Here is an 18,463-nt window from a genome sequence, read left to right as displayed (position 1 = left end):
GCCCCAGCAGATAAGTAAACCTCTATCAAGCGCAACTAAAGCTAAGAATTCCATATGAAACACTGCATTGACACATTTGCTTCTTAGATGAGTAACCAAGGAGCAATTAAAGCAAACACCCAGATAATAAAGTAAAAATATCTTTGAATCTTTATACTGTTGATCCTCAAACAAACAAAAATCAAGCCAAAACAAAAGGCTACTTTGGCTCGAGAAAAACAAGGCACTTCACTAACTAGAGCAGTCGCCGGGGATCCCAAATGTCACAATCTGCCTCCAAAACTCCCGAGATATCACCAATGACAAACTGCACCAGCTGGAGGAACTGCAGCCAGAAAAAGGATTAAGGCTCGCAGTCAATGTTATTAAAACAAAATATCAAGGGCCTAACCCTTGATAATCTAAAAACAGCACCTACGCATGACAACTGTATCAGCTATTGAAAGCATTGCCAATTTTATTGTTACCCAAAGGAAGGGCAAAACATTGTTGACACTGGGAATTGATGTTTTGCACTTTTTGTTTTGTTCTCTTTTATCCCCTCCTCTCCCATGGGCAGCCTTTTTTTGGGAGGGCAAGGGAGTTTCACACGCTACTGCATCATAGTAGTCATAGATAAGGTAAACAAATTTCTAAAACAAGTAAATATAAAAATATCAAATATCAACCAAAGGCTCTGCTTGGCACCTGGCTTCAGGCAAAACAATCTAGAAATTGAAGGTTTAGTTTCCTGGATTGGGAACTTCACTCTCAATACTTTTTTTCCTGGATCACTTGGAGGGTGGTCGCCTTAGCTTAAATTATAGGAGTTAATAAGTTCTAGAGCTTTTTGGTACATTTGAGATTTTAAAAGGCAAGTTAGGTGTTTTACTTTGTCAACTATAACTTTTTTGAGCTCTCCCCACCCCAAAAATAAATAAATAAATACAAACTAAGGGGTACCAGCTTTTGAAAAAGGCTATTAAGCTCTTTAGGAGCTTATAAGCTCCCTTTGACAAGAAAATAACCAAAGCCAAACACCTTCTTAATGACCAAGCCATCTCCAAACAAGGAGAAGACAATCATAAGTGAAACACATTTACTATTTTTGACCTCAAATGCATAAACTCAAAAGCAAATAAAAAGTGCAAATAACTTTCCCAGAAAGAAGGGAAGGGAACAATCATCTCCTCATACAATGCAGGTGGCTTGTCAATTTCTGACGTAAGCTATCCTATTTTGCATTATTTGGATTTTGTGGGGTAATTCATATAGTTGTCTTGGTTTTACTTTTTTGCATTACCGAGCAATTAGCCAATTGGACTGAGATTGATGAGGAAAGTCACTCCTTGTGGGATGTGGTATAAATAGAGAACAGGAAAATAACTTTTGAAAATTTTTTGCACACTATTTGGAAGGAACATCTCATTTGGTTTTTTTGGATCAAGGAGGATTCTCATTTTCGCAGATCCTCTTTTTTTTTTTTTTTTTTTGGTTGATGAGATTCCCTTGTAAATAGACAAGCCTGATAGATTTTGGAAGTTTTTCTCTCTTTATTTTTTTGGCTTTGTTAGCCTTGCAGTGGCATTATCATTGGTATTTACAACTCAAAAAACTGAAGAAAGAAGAAAAAATCTACAGCAAAAGAGCTGCAGGCAGACAAGTAGTAACATAGAACTTTTGGCAACCAATTGCAAATCTCTTTTTTGTAGCTTTCACTATAGCAGCCTTTGAACCAGCTGCTGCCTTTTTGGCTTCTAAATGCAGAAACAACCATGTTTCCTCCTAAAAAGCAAGGCTGTTGCATATATTACTTACAGGGATTGGTACAAAAACGATTGGTTTTAACTTTCTCACTAAAAATAAATTACTTTGCTACTATTTTAAAGAATATTAGCTTTATTATCACATTTTAAAACAAACAATAACCACCCAACCTAGTAAAAGCTCATAAACAAGAGCAACATATACCACATGTGCATGAAACAAAAGCAATTTACACTTTGACAGGGCATTGTAGGTAACTGTTTTTGTTTAGATGCATCAATCATGGCACAGAATACGTATTGCTTCATATGATCATGTTGTATCTCAGAGTACAGCTAGTATACACAACACTGGATGACCGGAATTTCAGTTAAGGTGCACTATTGAATGAGTTGAGATAAAACAATGACAAAACCTATTGCCTAGACAATTTATAACCTTTCCAAACATTCATATTTGCTTTCTTAGAGCCAATCCTCTTCAACAAAGTTCAAAATTTTCATATTTGAATGAAACTGAAAATATACATGAGCAGATGGGAACAGCTACAAGTTCATAATTCATCTTGTTTCAAGAGAAAATACTACGAGAGCAAACAAGCAACATTTCATAATTAAAAGGGGGCGTGGTACTGTAGAAAAATGACCACAAATTGGATAGTTCCCACAGTCAGATAAGATCTACACCCTTGTGCGTAAGAGGTTGAAAGGAAAGAACAGCCAAAAATGCAGATTCACAAACTATACCAATATAAACGATAATGTGAAAATAATAACAAAACAAATTTACTCAGAATAGCAATACACACCCAGAAAACACAGACGAATAACAGAGATATATCCGTACGATGACGACAATGAATTGGGATAATACCTCATATATTGCTGGGGTACATGAAGACCCTAACCCTAGCTCCCTGAAAAGTAACAGAAATCGTATCAATCAAAAGCACAACTCAACAGCAATAATAACACGTAGTTTGGGCAGAGCGGCAAGTTGGATACCATGGACTTGGGAGGAAGATTGGACTTGAACTTGGCTCGAACAACACCACTATTACCGTGAGGCCTGGTGACCTTTCCCCAGATGCAACGATAATGAGAACCGTTCTTCTTCACCTTGGCCTTGTAGATATAAGCCATGCGCTTGCCCAGGTACCAGCCCACCTCCTCCTTCGTGTTCACTCCTTCGATCTGAATAAGCGAGGTGTTCGGGTACTGATTCGACTTCGACCTTGAACACAAACACACACAGAAATAAGCAACCAACACTGGACTATTCGAATCATCGCAGCGTAATCCTAAAAAATAATCCACTAAATGTCACCTCTTGTAGCCGAGGACAGTTCCTCTGACGTACAATCTGAATACAAAGAACGAATTAAGCCACTGTTAGACTCAGCCTAGAAGGACTGACGGGAATGCATTTGAGGCAAAGAATTAGAAGCGATGATTTCGAAAGGGAAATTAGAAGGGGGTAGAAACCTGATGCGCTCTCCTTGCCGTCCCTTCACCATTGTAGACTCTCGGGGCCACTCCCTGCAAGACGCCTGCTACGAAGAAGAAGAGGCTAAAACCCTAGCTATGAATCCTGGAAAATGATTGGATTTATACCGAAGGTTGGACTTTGCTAGACGGCAAAATGGGCCGTCACACCAACGCTGTTCGGAACCCATTGGGGGCTTGTAAGGCCCATTATCATTCCCATAACATAAAAAGTAAAATAAATATAGCACTAAAAAGTGAGGCCCATTATCATGGCTAATGAGTAAATAAAGATCTTCTCCGATGAGTATCAATGGTCTAATAGGTTAAGTGATAAGTAAATAATATATTAGAATTAGTATTAGTAGATTATGAGTTTGATACTCGACTTTGTTAAGGGTCAAAAATTCATCTATGATTTATTTTCTCTATCGAAATCGAGAACACGAACAGCGAGAAATCGGGCAAGAATGATAAATCTCAATATTCAAATTTCAGCGAGAAACTTTAATGCTCATATGAAAGTATTTTTAGAGTTTTGTGTTTCTTGAAACTTTGCATATCACTTCATTTATAGCTTTCAATTCAAAAACTAGTTGCTGGAGACAATGGAAATGGAGACAATATCTGTAAGCTTGTTTAGCAAGGGCCTATTTTTCATTAATGATTTTCCAATAACCTACAGCCATAGAGCTTAAAATGAAGATAACAATATGGAGAATTTGATTTTAGTTTGGTAGTGGCTACAAATAAAAGTAGATGGTCTAACTGTTAATATTTTGAGAATCATATCACTATTCACACAACATTAGGGCAAAAAGGCCATTTAGTTAAAATGGGAAATATTGAGCATGGTATGTAAAAGAAGTTAATCAAAAAATGATTCTTTGTAGAGGAGATATTTATATATGTTTTCGTATAAAGTGCAAGACATGATATTACTTAAAACTTTTTTTTTTTCAGATATGACCTTTTGGATCGTTTCTAGAAAATCAATTGTATTTAGATAACTAAAAATAGGTATTCAGACTTTTGAATAAAATATTGTCTTAGTTTAGACTTCTGAAGGTGAGATAGAGGAAAACCTCGCGACACATATTGTGCTATATGATTGTTCACGTTATGGCTAGACATGGTCAAAATTGAACCAGATCGGCGGTTCGAACCGGAACCGGACCGGTCGGAACCGGACCCAGAACTGGTCGAACCAGAACCGGACTGAACCGGCGAAATTCGATCCGGTTCCGGTTCAAGGTTCCGGGGAATCGGAACCGCCGATTCCGCGGAACCGGAACCGGAACCGGAACTGCCGGTTCCGGTTCCGGTTCCGCGGTTCCGGTTCCGCGGAACCGGAACAACCCCCCTCCCCCCCCCACCACCCCCCCCTCCCCCCCCGTGCAGCACCCCTCCCCCCCCCAACGGTCCAAAATTGGACCATTGGCAGCCAACGGTCCAATTCCAATTTTATTAATTTTTTTTTTAATTTTATAATTCCTATCTATATATACCCCTCCCTCTCCCACTCATTTTTCACACTTTCTCTCTCTCTCTCTCTCTCTCTCTCTCAAGTCTCAAGCTATTATTCTCTCAATTTTGTCTCTCATTTAATATTTCAATTTCAATTTCTTCAATCTTCTCATTTTGTTATTTATCAATTTATTCAATTATATTGTTAATTATTTATTACTTGTTACTATATTATTTTATCATTATTATATTTTTTTATTATCATACTTTTTTCAAAAAAATGGCAAGTGAAGGTAGAAATTTTGAAAATGTTGAAAATGTTGAGTTTGAAACTCAAAATTTTCAAACACAAGAGAATGAAACTCAACAAAAAGGAGGTGGAAAAATTTCTACTTCTGATATTTTTAATATTCATTTCAATTTTTAGTAGTGTTTTTTTATTAAAAATATGGTTGAGAATATTTATATTTACAATTACATTTAACAATTAAAAATCGAAACCAAACCGAACCGAACAACGGAACAAGGACCAAAATTAAATACAGCAATATTTAAAAAAAATTAAAAAAATTCGGTTTGAACCGGAACCGGAACCGTTGACCTAACCGGCTCAAACCGTTGACCGAACCGGTCCAAACCGTTGACCGAACCGGCACGAACCGGAACCGGAACCGAACCGTCCCAAACCGCCCTTGGGCGGTTCGGTTCAGGTTCAAAGATTTCTTGAACCGGAACCGGCGGTTCATGAACCAGAACCGGTGGTTCATGAACCGTGGCCATGTTTAGTTATGGCATAAGGTTGCTACAGTGAACACCATGAGATAAAAGATGACAGAGCAAACATTGTGGCATAGGGTTGTTGTAGCCATTATCGTGGCATAGGGTTGTGACAACAATTATCATGACATAAGATTGTTATAAGAGTTATTGTGGTATAAGATTGCTACAATAATTAACATGGCATAGGGTTGTTAAAATGTTATTATGGCATATAATGATTATCACGACATAAGGTTACTATAATGATGATTGTGATGTATGATTGTTATATATGATTATATTGTTATCGTGGCGTAAAATTGCTACGATGATTATTGTGACATAAGATTACTACGATGATGATTATGACATATGATTACTAAAATGAATAAGGTGGTGTATTTAAAAAAAAAAAAGAATTGAGAATACGAGAGAATTGATCCAATTAACTTGAACAAAATAATCTTAGGTATAGTACAAAAATCAATTAGAGAAATGTACAAATTACCAAGTTTGAGATATATGCCAATTATGGAAAAAAGGTTTGAGTGTGAGATAGTGGTTTGGATGGCCTTATAGACTTGACATAGCTCTAATGAAAACTAAGTTTCAATTGGAGAGGTATCACCAAGGCCACCAACAAATTGGGTTAAGTTCAAATCAAGTTGATATTATTCAATGTAGCCAATATGGATAAGGGATTGAGTTTAAAACTAGAAAAACATTACCCAAAGTGGTCAGACGTAACAATTGAGTTAAAACTAGGTAGATGTAGTACAAGGTGATAACTAAGGCTATGTATAAAATGAGGTCAAACTAGGTTGATATCATCCAAGGTAGTCAAACTTTATAAAAGACTAAGTTTAAAGTGTTCAAGTGTCCTCTAAGTCAATCTAGTGATCGAGCACAAATAGGATAGATATTCCATAAGGTGGCCATCTAGGAAGATGAAATGAGTTCCTAATAAGGTAAAATATCACCCAAAGTGATCATGAACCAAGATGATCTTACCAAAGGTGGTTAATGTAGCTAAAAGATTGAGTCCAAAACTAGACAAACATTACTCAAAGCGATTAACCTAACAAAAATTGAGTTGAAACTGGGTGATGGGACAAGATAAGGGTTAAGGTACGAGTTGAAGACTCATAATGGATGATCTCAAGATTTTGGTTATAAACTCAAGAAAAATTTGAAGGCAAAATTTCTTAAATGGGAATTGGATATAATACTTTGAATTTTTACAAAAATCTAAAAGAGCTAAGACTAAGAAAATTTTGAAAACAAAATTTCCTTAAAGGGTATTAGATGTAATATCTATTTTTTAAAAAAAAAATTGGATATTAAAAATTATTTTGAATTAATTGAAATTAAAAAAAGGGGATTTAGCAATAATTTGGAGAATTATCAGCCTCAAGAGGAATTAAAGAGAATTAAAACCAGAATTCAAGTGGTGTTTGTTAAAATTACATAAATTGGTTAAATTTTTGAAGTTAAGGAGCTAATTTTGAACACAAAATTTGATCAAACCAAGTTAAAATTGAATGAACCTAATATTATGGTTCTTAAATGAGATTGGGGCGAGCTTGTAAGACCTAATTTATGAAAAATGTTTAAAAAATTTAAAAATTATTTAAGTCCGAATTTGATCAAAACATTCGTTTGATCGGATAGTCTACTTTGAGCTTAAGTAAAATCCAAAAAGATATCAATTAAGACAAACCCAAAGATGAGGCTAAAAAGGACATGATGATACTTCTAGATTGCATTATAGGTTATTAAATTGAAAATAATAGAGCCTAAAATGTTGAAAAAAAAATTATTTGATACACGATAAATAGTTCGAATAGACTATTTTAGACATAAATTCTGAATAAACAATTTTGAATTGAATCAAATAGTTTGAGTTGTCTTATAAAAAACATAAAGAATAATAATTCGACACTTTTGTTACGTATTTTTTTTATAATCGATATTGAAGTTACAAGAAGTCAAAATGACAACACAAACCCAAAAAATTAAACAAAAAATCCACGAGCTACAGGCTCAAGTCTTCCAATTCTCTACAATCTTTCCAAATCGAGTCTCAAAACTGGTTTGGAAAGATTCAGGCACCAACCTAGATTAATTTTGAGCAAAAAGATTAAAGTTTTGACGAAGAAAATAAGCAATGGGCATGCATAATATACAGAGGAAAGCTTGAATTGGCAACCTTTTTTTGTAAAAACATAGGTTTTCTTCGATTTGGAGCACGGAAGCAAGAAGAAAAGAGCAAATGAGAGAGATTGAATGAGATTTGAGGTGTTTGGGTGGCCAGAAAACTAGTCATCAACGAATTAGTTCAACAATGGTGATTGGCGATTTGGGCAACAATAGTTTGGTGGTACAGGGATGGTCGATGACGGTAGTAGACGACGTTGAGGGACTTCGATGATGATAGTAATGACAAAAGGTGGTCGGAGGGGTTGCTGGCGAACCTGCAACGGTATGGGAGATGAACTGTAGTTGAGGAAGATGAACGGTAGTCTAGTTTTTTTGGAGAATTAAAGAGAGATCAATAAATTGTCGAATTCTTATAAATTTATCAAACATAAGAAGAAGATAAAAGGGAAAATGCAAAGGTAACAAAAAGAATATAACTAAAATTATAAAAATTACTATTTGTTTTTTAAATATTAAGAATATCTTTGTATTCTTTTTCACCCCAAATATAAATATGCAGTTTGTAATTTTGCTGTTCCATAACTGATAACTGACAAGCCGTTAATAGAAGCGACTTCTTTGGCTTGTCAACAAAAGCAGAGGAAGAAAGGGGGAACCAGGGGAGAGTTACGAATATATATAGATACGTAGATTGTATCGAAGCTGCGGAAGAAGATGATGCCTCCAAGACTTGGACAGAACCGTCATCACCAACACCAACACCAACACCAACACAGCAGCTGGCGGCTACATGGTGCGATTGTGGTGCAGCTCCGCGCTGCGGCGCAAGCCGCACTCTACGTTCAAAGCATTCGGGTCGCCCCGGAACTTGAACCGGTGGGTCGTCCGAGTTCTGGTGTTGATGGTGGTTTCAACCACGCTCGTCAAGCTTGCACTCGTGAGCCGCATCCAGGACCCAAGTGAGACGTCGGGGCGGAACCTCTTATTGATTCGTCCGGCAGTCGTCGACCGCTCCGAAAAGCCGGAACGGGTTGCGGCGGAGGATGGCGGCCGGGCCGGGAAGATCCTGCAGGATCAGTCTCTGGTCATTCCTTTGATTCCCTCCCCTCTTCCAGTGAAAAGATCCAGCGGTGGTGGTCAGGATCTTGACGAAATATGGAGGAAGCCGAGAAGCGACAACTACCAAAAGTGCATCGACAGATTGCACAAGGAAATAAGTAGGTGAATGAGTTTTGAAACCCTAGGGCATATTTGATTGATTTTGGTTTTCTTTCCCCAATTTAGAAAACTTCGAGAAGAAGTTCTTGATAAATTAGCTTCGAAAATTATATGGTTATTTATTTTATTATTCAAAGGCCAAATTGTAGAAATATGACATTTCTCATATCCCCTCAAAATGTGTATTTCGTGCCCTAAAGAGCTCTTTAACAGACGTGTTTTGCTTATAATATAGTAATTAAAAAGGCTTTTGTGTTGTCTTGCAGGGAAAGGTAATGTTTCTGCAAATGGCTATATTCTAATTCAAGCAAATGGTGGATTAAACCAAATGAGAACAGGGGTAAGCATCCATGCATGGAAACTTATGTTCTCTTCTCGTCCATGTTTTGAGAAGAAACTTGTTTGTTCTTCTTCTTCTTCTTCTTCTTCTTTTCTTCAAATCTCACACCTTTTAAATTAATTAATGCAGGTGAGTGACATGGTTGCCATTGCAAAAATCATGAATGCTGCTCTTGTTCTTCCTAGTTCGAATGACCCTAGGTGAGGATTTCTCAACAATCACAGGTAGTAGTACAAGCCTTAATCCCATTTAGGTCGGGTCCATGTTTTAAATACACGTTAACATAATCCTTTTTGCGATTAGGAGACCCTTCATTGAATTCTTTTCATTTTCAATATATTATGTTTATATAGCATTACCCTTCTTGAAGTGAAAGTGATGTTTCTTAATAGGCTAATAGCTGACCAAAAATAATCCTTTCAGCGACGCTAAAAGTATCTTTGATTGGAAGCACTTCATCAAAGCACTTGAAGGAGATATTCAAGTAGTAGAGTCTCTTCCCGCACAATTTGCTAGAACCAGGCCCTTCCTCACAGCCCCAGCCTCCTGGTCAAAGGCACGTATATAATACAACTCCATATATATATTTATATATATATATGTATATGATATATGTGTTCTTAAATGATTTGAATGTTTTTGTTACAGTCCATTTACTATAAGGGGCACATGCTTGCATTGTTGAAGAAGCACAAGGTGATCAAGTTCATCCACACCGACTCACTCCTTGCCAACAATGGCTTCACCTTTTCGATCCAGAGGCTGAGGTGTCGGGCAATGTACAACGCTCTTCACTTTGTAGAGAAGATCAAAGAGCTCGGGGGAGTGCTGGTGAATAGACTTAGGAACAACGGCCAACCGTACATTGCTCTCCATTTGAGGTATCTATACATCTAAATCTTTTTGTCACAAAATACTTTTGATGTTTGAGTTAGTGCGATGATCTTATGGCATCCCTTGCAATAATCCCGCGCCTAAATTATTTTGTTGTTGCAAATACTGTGTGTCAGAACTATTGCCACAAAAAAAAAAAACTTGCGTTACTGAAAGTGTATTTTAGCAAACTTGGCTTAGAATTCAAATGCAATTGCAATTTGCAGATACGAAAAGAGTATTCTTGCGTTCACAGGCTGCAGTCACAATCTTAGTTCATCAGAAGGTAAAGAGCTCCAGCGGCTGAGGCAGCGAACGCGTCAATGGAAGAAGAAAAGGATCCGCGGTGAAGAGAGGCGACTACATGGGGAGTGTCCTATGACACCCAGGGAGGCTGCAGTGTTTCTCGAGGCTATTGGGTACCCTTCTCCTTCTACTAAGATCTACATAGTTGCAGAGGAGATTTACGGGCACGAAGGGCTTCGCGCGTTTCACGCCAAGTACCCGAACACATACTCTCTCTCAACTCTAGCAACAGAAGAGGAGCTGAAACCTTTTAAGCGATTTCATGATCAGCTTGCTGCCCTCGACTACATTGTAGCCTTGGAGAGCGACGTTTTCACGTACACCTTTGATGGACTTACAGCTAAGGCAATCCGCGGTCACAGGGCCTTGGAAGGGTTCAGAAAAACAATCAGTCCTGATAGGTACTAAGAACTGGTATAGTCGCTAATTGGGAGTTTATTTTGAAGTTTGATCAATAGTTTGATTTGCTTTTGAAACTGTTTCAGGAGAGGCTTCGCTAGGCTGATTGATGAATTCGACAAAGGTAAGTTAGGCTGGGAAAAATTTTCATCAGAAGTTAAGAAGCTGCATAAAAACAAGATTGGTGCACCCCAGTACAGAGAAGTTGGGGCGTCTCCAAAATCTGAGGAATACTTTTATGCAAATCCATACCCTGGCTGTGTTTGTGACGACTACTCCTAACACATTTAGTCCTTTCTCTGTGTTTGTATTTTTATGTGTAGTTGGCTCAAACCACTTTGAGATAGCAATCCCATGGTATCCTGTAGACTGATTAGAGAACATGCATAGCATTAGTTATTGGAGAAGAGAAATAGCTGTGATGCCATATGCAACTATTTAGCACTAAACAGCATGAACTTGCTGCTATCTGAACATGCTTCATCAATATTATAATTCTTCCACTCCTCATCTTAACAGAAATTTTAGCCATATCATCTTTATGTCAATATTGCTATTAAAGCATAGTAGCTCCCTAGATCCCTTAATAAAATTGAAGGATAATTGTTTTTCACCCGCCTTAATGCTTTGAATGAAAGAAAGACTTAACTCTCATCTCATGTACCTTAAAAGTAATCACATAATTACTCCATTTTACTTTAGATTGAAATGCAAGATTATTGACAAATGGCTTAGACGAAAAAACAAATGGAATTGGCACCCCCCCAGGAGAAAAACACGTCAAATCAAATAATTACAACAAAATAAAATAATTATTCTTCTTGTGTGAATCTAGTAGGAGTTAAATCAAACAGATATGGAGTAATCTAAAATAAGTGCAACAATCACTTAATCACAATGACACCAAATTTGTACGTAAAAAACCTCTTCAATGTAAGGAGTAAAAACCACGAGATTGAAGTCTACCCAAAACTTCCACTATCAAACAAATAATTGGTACAATTGTTCTTTTAGATAACACTAGAAGAGGCACATCAAATCTTCAAAAACTCAATAATTCTTGACACACTAAAAATTTTCAAGAGCAACAAAACAATCAACCCAATCACAACTCTCTCAAGAATAAAGTTTCTTGGAATACTACTCAAAAACAAGAAGGAGAGATCTCACCCAAAAAACGCCACTATTCGGATACGATTCCTACTGGATGGACCGTTGTATCTTGATCTTAATCGTTAGATTTGAAGAACAATGAGCTACGAAGTTGCTGTTCAAAAATCGTGACGATCACACAACAGCATACAGAGATGTTAAGGGTTAAAAAACAAATATACCCATCTGGTTTAAGTAATTTTACAGGTTCAATTAGCATGTGAAATACATGCATTGTCAAGTTTAACAAATTTGTTCGTGCTTTACTTAGCCTTGGTAGCAACTGTTGCAGTTGAGATTGCCTTGAATTTAAATTTAGATGACCTAACTCAAGTATGATAGAAATAGGGTGTGCAAATTCAATCCAAAACTCATTATAATTTAGAATATATGACCTTTTTCTCTTTACAAATAGAGCGCATATATCTCTCTCAACTTGCATTGGGTATTAAGTTGTAAGATTGTGAATTTAGGTGTATTTGGGGTTAAATAATAGTTTCTTTTTTTTATTCATTACTTATATTGTAAATTTTTGTTTCTCCTTGGCCCGTGGCATAAGCACATTGATGAACCATGTTAAATTTGTGTTTCTAATTTTGATTTTGTATGCGTATTACAGAGTTTATTTCTATATTAAATTTATTTCCTAACAAGTAATATCAAAATAATATCTAATATGTATCAAAGTTAGGTCATCTAAACTAAAATAATCAAAGCTTATTTTAGTTCACAAATTTTTTTTAATACATGAAATTTGTTTTCTATTTAAATTAAAAGATTCATAATCACAGAACAAAAATCTTGTTCTATCATATTCAACTCAGTAAGAAGATCCAACCAAAAGGGCTCTATTAGTAGCCAAGAGAAGATTTTCCTTCATCATTTGTAAAGTCATATAAAACTTTTTTATATAGAGCTAGTGTTGAACCTTATCTCGTTATTTCTTTTTACATGAGGGTTGCATTAAGAAAGGCATCAAATATGATATTTTATTATATTATTCTTTTGCAAAAATTTGTTTTATTAATATAAATTTTAAAAGTCAATTGGCATCATGAATATTATCCTTTCAATGCTAATTTAGCTAGCTAGGATAATGATGTTGGCAACGCCATGAGAACCGTTAAAACCTCAATACGTCAAGGAGAAGCACCACCATTGCAACTGACAAATCTTGCTTAGGCGCCGCCTTCACCAACGCCAAGAATCCCTGAGGAGCCTTCCATTGCCACTTTCGAAGGAGAAGCTTGCATTCCTGGCAAGCACCGACCCATCAGGAGTTTTTGCTTGACCAATTGGGAAGTAAGTTGATTTTGATTTTGTTTTGGGGTTTAGCTCTTAATTTGACTGGTTTAGTTTATGACCCAGATTGAACCATTGATCCATTTGGCTTTTGACATCCACACATAACCAGTGATACCAATATTGGAGTTTTGACACTAGACTTTGCCCCCGAGCCTTTTTACTTTTGACTTATTTGCATTTGAGTTGTCAGAATTATATTAGATATTAGTAATGGTATTTAAGTAACATCTTTTAGGGGTATATTATAAAAAATGTGAAGATTTTATTTATTTCATTATGTTCAAATAATTCATGCCAAAGTGAAGAATTGTTGACATTACCTTGAATTCAAATTTAGATGACTCAACTCAAAGTATTATATAGTAAAATTTCATATATCCAAGCCAAAACTTGAGTGAGTTTTGAATTTTTTACTTATCTTCATCTCTTTATAAATCTAGCCCTAAATCTAATTTCCAAATTGTAGCGATACATTAAGTGGTGAGCATGATAGAATCCTGGTGTTTAGGTGTACATGAAATTTTAGGATTGAGTGAGAGTAGTTTATCTCTTTTATATCTTATTCTTGCACCCATAGAGTTCCAAGGGTAGAACAACAACTATCACAAACCTTAATCTCACTAGATGGAGTTTGCTAAAGCATCCACTACTACCTTATAATAATGCTTCAAGTAAAATATTACCATTACCATTATGCCATTTTAACCAAGGATACACCTTATTTTTTAACATGAGCTCAAAAAGTACTACTCTCCTTCAAGAATTTAAATGGTAATGCATTCAAGAAAAACATGTCCATAATCATATGCAATAATATATAAATATTCAAATAAATACTATTGACTATCCATGGAAGAGTGAAACCACATTGGCCTTGGTAAAACAAGAACTGGTTCTAACACATCAAATGTCGTGAAGTTCCAAGTCCACTTCTATTTTACTTAATTAATAATTTAAAAGGAGAAATCAACAACGAGATTTGTTTACTTCCAAACATCTACATATTTACCCTCGAAAGTGCAAGTACTCTACCCCAAACGGACATCAAAACCCCTTAAAACCTACATGTTCCCACAAAAAGTCCTAAAGAGTTTCTTGGCTGGCATCTATGGTTTAACTCTAACCTCCCTTGGAAAGAAAGTAAAAGCGTACAACGGAACTATATCTAGGCATTTAGGTCATATACTCTTACTACATATATCTATGGATACAACACCATATATATACACCAACATGCAAGCTAAATCTACCCACATACATGATACATCTTAATTCTAAATGCTTACTCATGAAAACCATGGAACAGTAAAAATTTTGAAGTATCTTACCTCCTCAAGTCTTGCTGAACTTCCAACAAAGTCTATCCCAAGCAGTATGGACAAGAGTTCTTAGATGTTGGGGGAGAACATTTAGGTGTCTACTTTGGCCCTCAAGAAGTGGCCAACCAGTGGTTATTTGAGATGTTCAAGTCTTGGTATAAAATTGTCATATTTGGTTAATAAAATTGGAGAAAATGTAGAGAGGGAAAAAACGAAATAAAAAAAGAGGGAAAGAGGGAGAAAATGAAAAGCAAATGTTGTACTTTTGTCCACGTATCAACATACATATAATGCATCCATCCACTCAGGCCTTCTCCCAAACAGTTTTTGAGCCAAGAATTCCACAAAATGAAACTCAAATTGGATCCCTGGTGCGGGACAACCAAAAAGATTGAAGAAAATGAAAAAATTGAAGGAGAAGAGATGAAAATCAGGGAGGGAAGCAGAAGACGGATAAGTAGAGGGAAAAAGAGAATTCAGCAAGGGAAGAAATCTAAATTGTATTCCAAATCAATCACCTCCTGATTAATCAATAATGCCTATTTATAGGGTAACAATCAATTAAATTTCCAAAAAAATCTTGCCAAAAATAAAGCTAAAATCTAAACAAACCTCATTAAAAATAAAAGCTGAAATTTTTTAAATCTAATTCAAAATTAAGAATAAATCAAATTTCCTATCACTTGTCTCACCTTGGGCCTAAAAGGTATCATACAACTAAGCCCACAACTGGATCAAAAATAAACTTCTGTTTGGGCCATTGTAACATTACTATGCGTACACAAAAATTTTGTTTGATACTGTCAGCTACTGCCAATCCTCTTAAATGCTTAATCTGTATCAATCTGAGTGGTTGAATTAGTGCATCATACATTAACGAAGAAGTGCTGAGAAGCCTTATTCTTCAAAATATGAAATCACCAACATAGAGTTCTTCCATGTGAGATTAGAACAGTCTCCCTTCCAAAAGTTTCAATGATTTCCAGTTGTTTCCCAGATCAACTTCTGCACTGATGTAGGTCTATGACTTTATGAGACCAAAAATCATAAATCTAGATTTCCACTAAACTCAACAAAAATACCTTAACACAGAATAGCAACATTAAATTTGGGTAATGGCATACCAGGCAACATCATCCAGACACAATCTTTACTAGGATGATTATGGTATTGGCAACCATAAGAGGAATTCTCATGTACTGGACTGCATAAATAAGACCTATCAGCTGCCCTTTTGGTGAATTTCTTCTGACACCGGAGAATTCCTGGAAGCTCCATCCTCTAGGTACAAGGAAACGCTCCCCATTCAGTATTGCCAGAGCATTAGCTAGCAGAAGGCAACCTTCTAGTAGTGTCCAAAAACCCATTCCCTGCATCATGAGCATTACCAAATAACTTTCAACATGTTTTAAGTGCTTCATACACTGACTTACCATGTGGAAAAATACTACAAGAGAACAGATCAAATTATAGCTGTGCATAAACTTGAAATGAATGAGAAAAGGACAAGAACAACAACAATCCCAAGCATTAACCCCACTAGGTGTGTGGGGTTGGCTACATGAATTTTGGACCTCCACACGTCTCTATCATTGCAATGAATGAAAAGGACAAAAAACAAAAAAAAAATCTTTATAATGTATCACCTAAGACTAGTAATTGACAACATTGCATCAATGGTTGAAAATTTTTGAACCATTCAGATTTTAATTGCTGGCTGAGAACAAATTCAAACCTTTTACAAAGAACAATTATCTGGTCAAGAACAAATTTTGTATCAATTAATATTGAATCCAAAGTTGACTGAAAAGAACAATCATAAATGTTTATATATGAAAATCAACAAACCTTATTTAGGGGGGAAAATATTAAAACTTGGAAATAAAATTGATTAGTAAATACAATCAAATTACTAAAACATGAACTCATAGCCGGATTGCTCTGTTTCCCAGAGTTCCTTCATCACCAAAATTCTTTTTGATTATCTTTCAGTTTGCTCCTGCAACTTCACCATAAGAAGATAAGGTGATGAATTCTCTTCATCTCCCAATGATTTCTGAGTTTACATCTTTGAATTTTGGCTATCAAGTCACCTGGAAGTTCTATATTTGGGATTGCCATTTTGGCAATCCTAGACACATCCCTCACTGTTCTAGTATGCATTTTTACCACAATAAGGTATGCACAGGTGCACAAATTGTGCAGCAATCCTCTAACCAAACTAAAATGTATAGTGAATGGCTCAAAAAACTCGGAGGAGGCACCAGGAATTGGTTATCTTAGAAAATTAGAACTGTTACTAGTGTCATTTAAGAAAACCAGAATTGTAAGGAATGTCAAATCTCTTGCTAAGAGGCACAATGACGCCTCCTGATGATAGTTGGAGCCTCCCAGTGTGCACTTAGTTTAAATTATGTACTTAATTTAAATAACTTTCCAACATCTTAGATGAAGGTGACCTGAAAATAGGTCATGCTTAATAGCTTAAGAGAATGTGATGTTGGATGATGATATTTGATATGCACAAACTAAGTAATAGATAATGGCCTAGGCGCATGATACATTGATGGAACCACATGAGGTGATGACCGTGGTAAAGCATAATAACCTTGGTCAAAGGATAAAGAAGATCTTAGAGAGGGCAAATTAATGTTCAAGGATGGCCTAAATAGGTTGCAAACCTGAAGAACAAAATTGGCTTAGTAAAGAAGGAAGCCTCAGTTTTGCTGCAAAAGACAAATGTTGCAGGCAGAATTCAGAAACAAAGAGCCATCAAATGAATGGTTGCAGTGTGGATGACACTATCAACTGTTGGGGTTGGAATTTTCTGGAATCTATTGAAAGTTGACTTGAGTGAACTGTGAACTGTTTGATTCCAGACTTGAGTTAATTAATCCTTTTGTGATTCAAGGGTATACAGGGGACCCCGGAATGGTCATGAATGCTTCTGCAACAAGATAGGCTTACTTTAAATAAAACACGTAAGGAATCAGTCCCGATGTTGAGCGGCAATTAAGCTAAATTCAAACCCTATCTAAGCTGGAGACTTGATACAAACTTTCACGGAGAGACAAAATATATACAAATAGCTATATAAAGAAGCAACTTCAAATCCTATCACGCAAACTATATCAAAACATTGTGAAAGCTAAACTAAATACGTAAATCATATGACGCAGATGATCAGATCGAGAGAAACATCCAATTATATATGAGCCCTAAAATTACAGGGATTGGGGAAGATAAAGGAGATGGTAAGCTCAAGGAAAGCAGTGACCTGAGAAGGTTTCTTCCTTAAGCCAGCCGATCGGAAGAACAACGAGCGGACGGTTGTTGTTGCTTCGGCCTCAGGTAAAGGAGGGCTTCGATTCTACCGTATAACTATATTATTATTATATATTATTGCTTACATTGTTTGGAAGGAAGAACTAGTAACGCATTCATTTGTTATACAAACTTTCCAACTTTAATTAATATGGAAGAACTTCCAAAGTGTCGGAACTGACCTATTAATTAATAGGAAAATATTACTTTTACAAATAATTAAATTCTCAAAAGGAAAAGAATGATTGAAGCCGCTAAAATTCAAAACAATCCTTATCTAATTTCTAGTTATCGCCTTTAAATGAAATCTCGAACTTCATAATTGATATAATTGATGATGAAATCTGATCATCGAACTTAAACATTTTGTTGGTAGATATAACATGGTCCTAATTAATAATCTAAAATTTGCAACCTTTTAAGTTTTAAATTTTGGGTAAACAAAATAAATAAGAGTATTGTTATTATTATTATTATTATTATAAATCCAACTCAATAATTGTGCCTTAAAGAGAAATAATGTTTTCTACTCCAACCTAAATAATCATCTTTGATTCATTCTCTCAAATCAAAAGATAGTGCTAGATATCTTATAGTTTTGAGTTATTTTT

General features: G+C 35.9%; 3 protein-coding genes across 6 annotated transcripts; 1 reads left to right on the top strand and 2 right to left on the bottom strand.

Annotated features, from left to right (window-relative positions):
* Positions 1-106: 106 nt before the first annotated feature.
* LOC127797362 (60S ribosomal protein L35a-3) lies at positions 107-3,357 on the bottom strand. Its single transcript, XM_052330203.1, has 5 exons — positions 3,231-3,357; positions 3,073-3,108; positions 2,751-2,979; positions 2,620-2,662; positions 107-325 (listed from the first exon to the last, which is right to left on the bottom strand). The coding sequence occupies exons 1-4, from the start codon at positions 3,260-3,262 to the stop codon at positions 2,621-2,623; spliced, it is 339 nt and encodes a 112-aa protein (XP_052186163.1). The 5' UTR covers positions 3,263-3,357; the 3' UTR covers positions 107-325; position 2,620.
* Positions 3,358-8,212: 4,855 nt separating this feature from the next.
* LOC127797764 (O-fucosyltransferase 19-like) lies at positions 8,213-11,501 on the top strand. The gene is made up of 7 exons (XM_052330904.1): positions 8,213-8,833; positions 9,101-9,174; positions 9,304-9,374; positions 9,598-9,730; positions 9,823-10,055; positions 10,275-10,754; positions 10,839-11,501. The coding sequence occupies exons 1-7, from the start codon at positions 8,407-8,409 to the stop codon at positions 11,032-11,034; spliced, it is 1,614 nt and encodes a 537-aa protein (XP_052186864.1). The 5' UTR covers positions 8,213-8,406; the 3' UTR covers positions 11,035-11,501.
* Positions 11,502-15,118: 3,617 nt separating this feature from the next.
* On the bottom strand, positions 15,119-17,968 carry LOC127796427 (uncharacterized). Of its 4 annotated transcripts, none has more exons than XM_052328571.1 (3): positions 17,806-17,968; positions 15,653-15,898; positions 15,119-15,549 (listed from the first exon to the last, which is right to left on the bottom strand). In XM_052328571.1, the coding sequence occupies exon 2, from the start codon at positions 15,893-15,895 to the stop codon at positions 15,662-15,664; it is 234 nt and encodes a 77-aa protein (XP_052184531.1). In that variant the 5' UTR covers positions 15,896-15,898; positions 17,806-17,968; the 3' UTR covers positions 15,119-15,549; positions 15,653-15,661. The 4 variants fall into 4 exon arrangements, with proteins under 4 accessions (XP_052184531.1, XP_052184527.1, XP_052184529.1 ...); XM_052328567.1 differs by having other exon boundaries at positions 15,119-15,538; XM_052328569.1 differs by having other exon boundaries at positions 15,119-15,533.
* Positions 17,969-18,463: the final 495 nt, after the last annotated feature.

This window comes from Diospyros lotus, chromosome 3 (genome assembly GCF_014633365.1).
Source record: "Diospyros lotus cultivar Yz01 chromosome 3, ASM1463336v1, whole genome shotgun sequence".
NCBI lineage: Eukaryota > Viridiplantae > Streptophyta > Magnoliopsida > Ericales > Ebenaceae > Diospyros > Diospyros lotus.
The sequence above is the reverse complement of the archived record's forward strand: the minus strand, read 5'-3'. Positions and strand labels throughout refer to the sequence as shown.

Excerpts from the sequence above, each read along its gene's own strand:
- LOC127797764 (XM_052330904.1), top strand. The coding sequence starts at position 8,407 with ATGGTGCGATTGTGGTGCAGCTCCGCGCTGCGGCGCAAGCCGCACTCT. Across the intron at positions 8,834-9,100 it reads CAGATTGCACAAGGAAATAA|GGAAAGGTAATGTTTCTGCA; the intron begins GTAGGTGAATGA and ends GTTGTCTTGCAG. Across the intron at positions 10,056-10,274 it reads TACATTGCTCTCCATTTGAG|ATACGAAAAGAGTATTCTTG; the intron begins GTATCTATACAT and ends TGCAATTTGCAG.
- LOC127796427 (XM_052328571.1), bottom strand. The coding sequence starts at position 15,895 with ATGGGTTTTTGGACACTACTAGAAGGTTGCCTTCTGCTAGCTAATGCT.
- LOC127797362 (XM_052330203.1), bottom strand. The coding sequence starts at position 3,262 with ATGGTGAAGGGACGGCAAGGAGAGCGCATCAG. Across the intron at positions 2,980-3,072 it reads ACTGTCCTCGGCTACAAGAG|GTCGAAGTCGAATCAGTACC; the intron begins GTGACATTTAGT and ends TTTGTGTTCAAG. Across the intron at positions 2,663-2,750 it reads ATCTTCCTCCCAAGTCCATG|GGAGCTAGGGTTAGGGTCTT; the intron begins GTATCCAACTTG and ends GTTACTTTTCAG.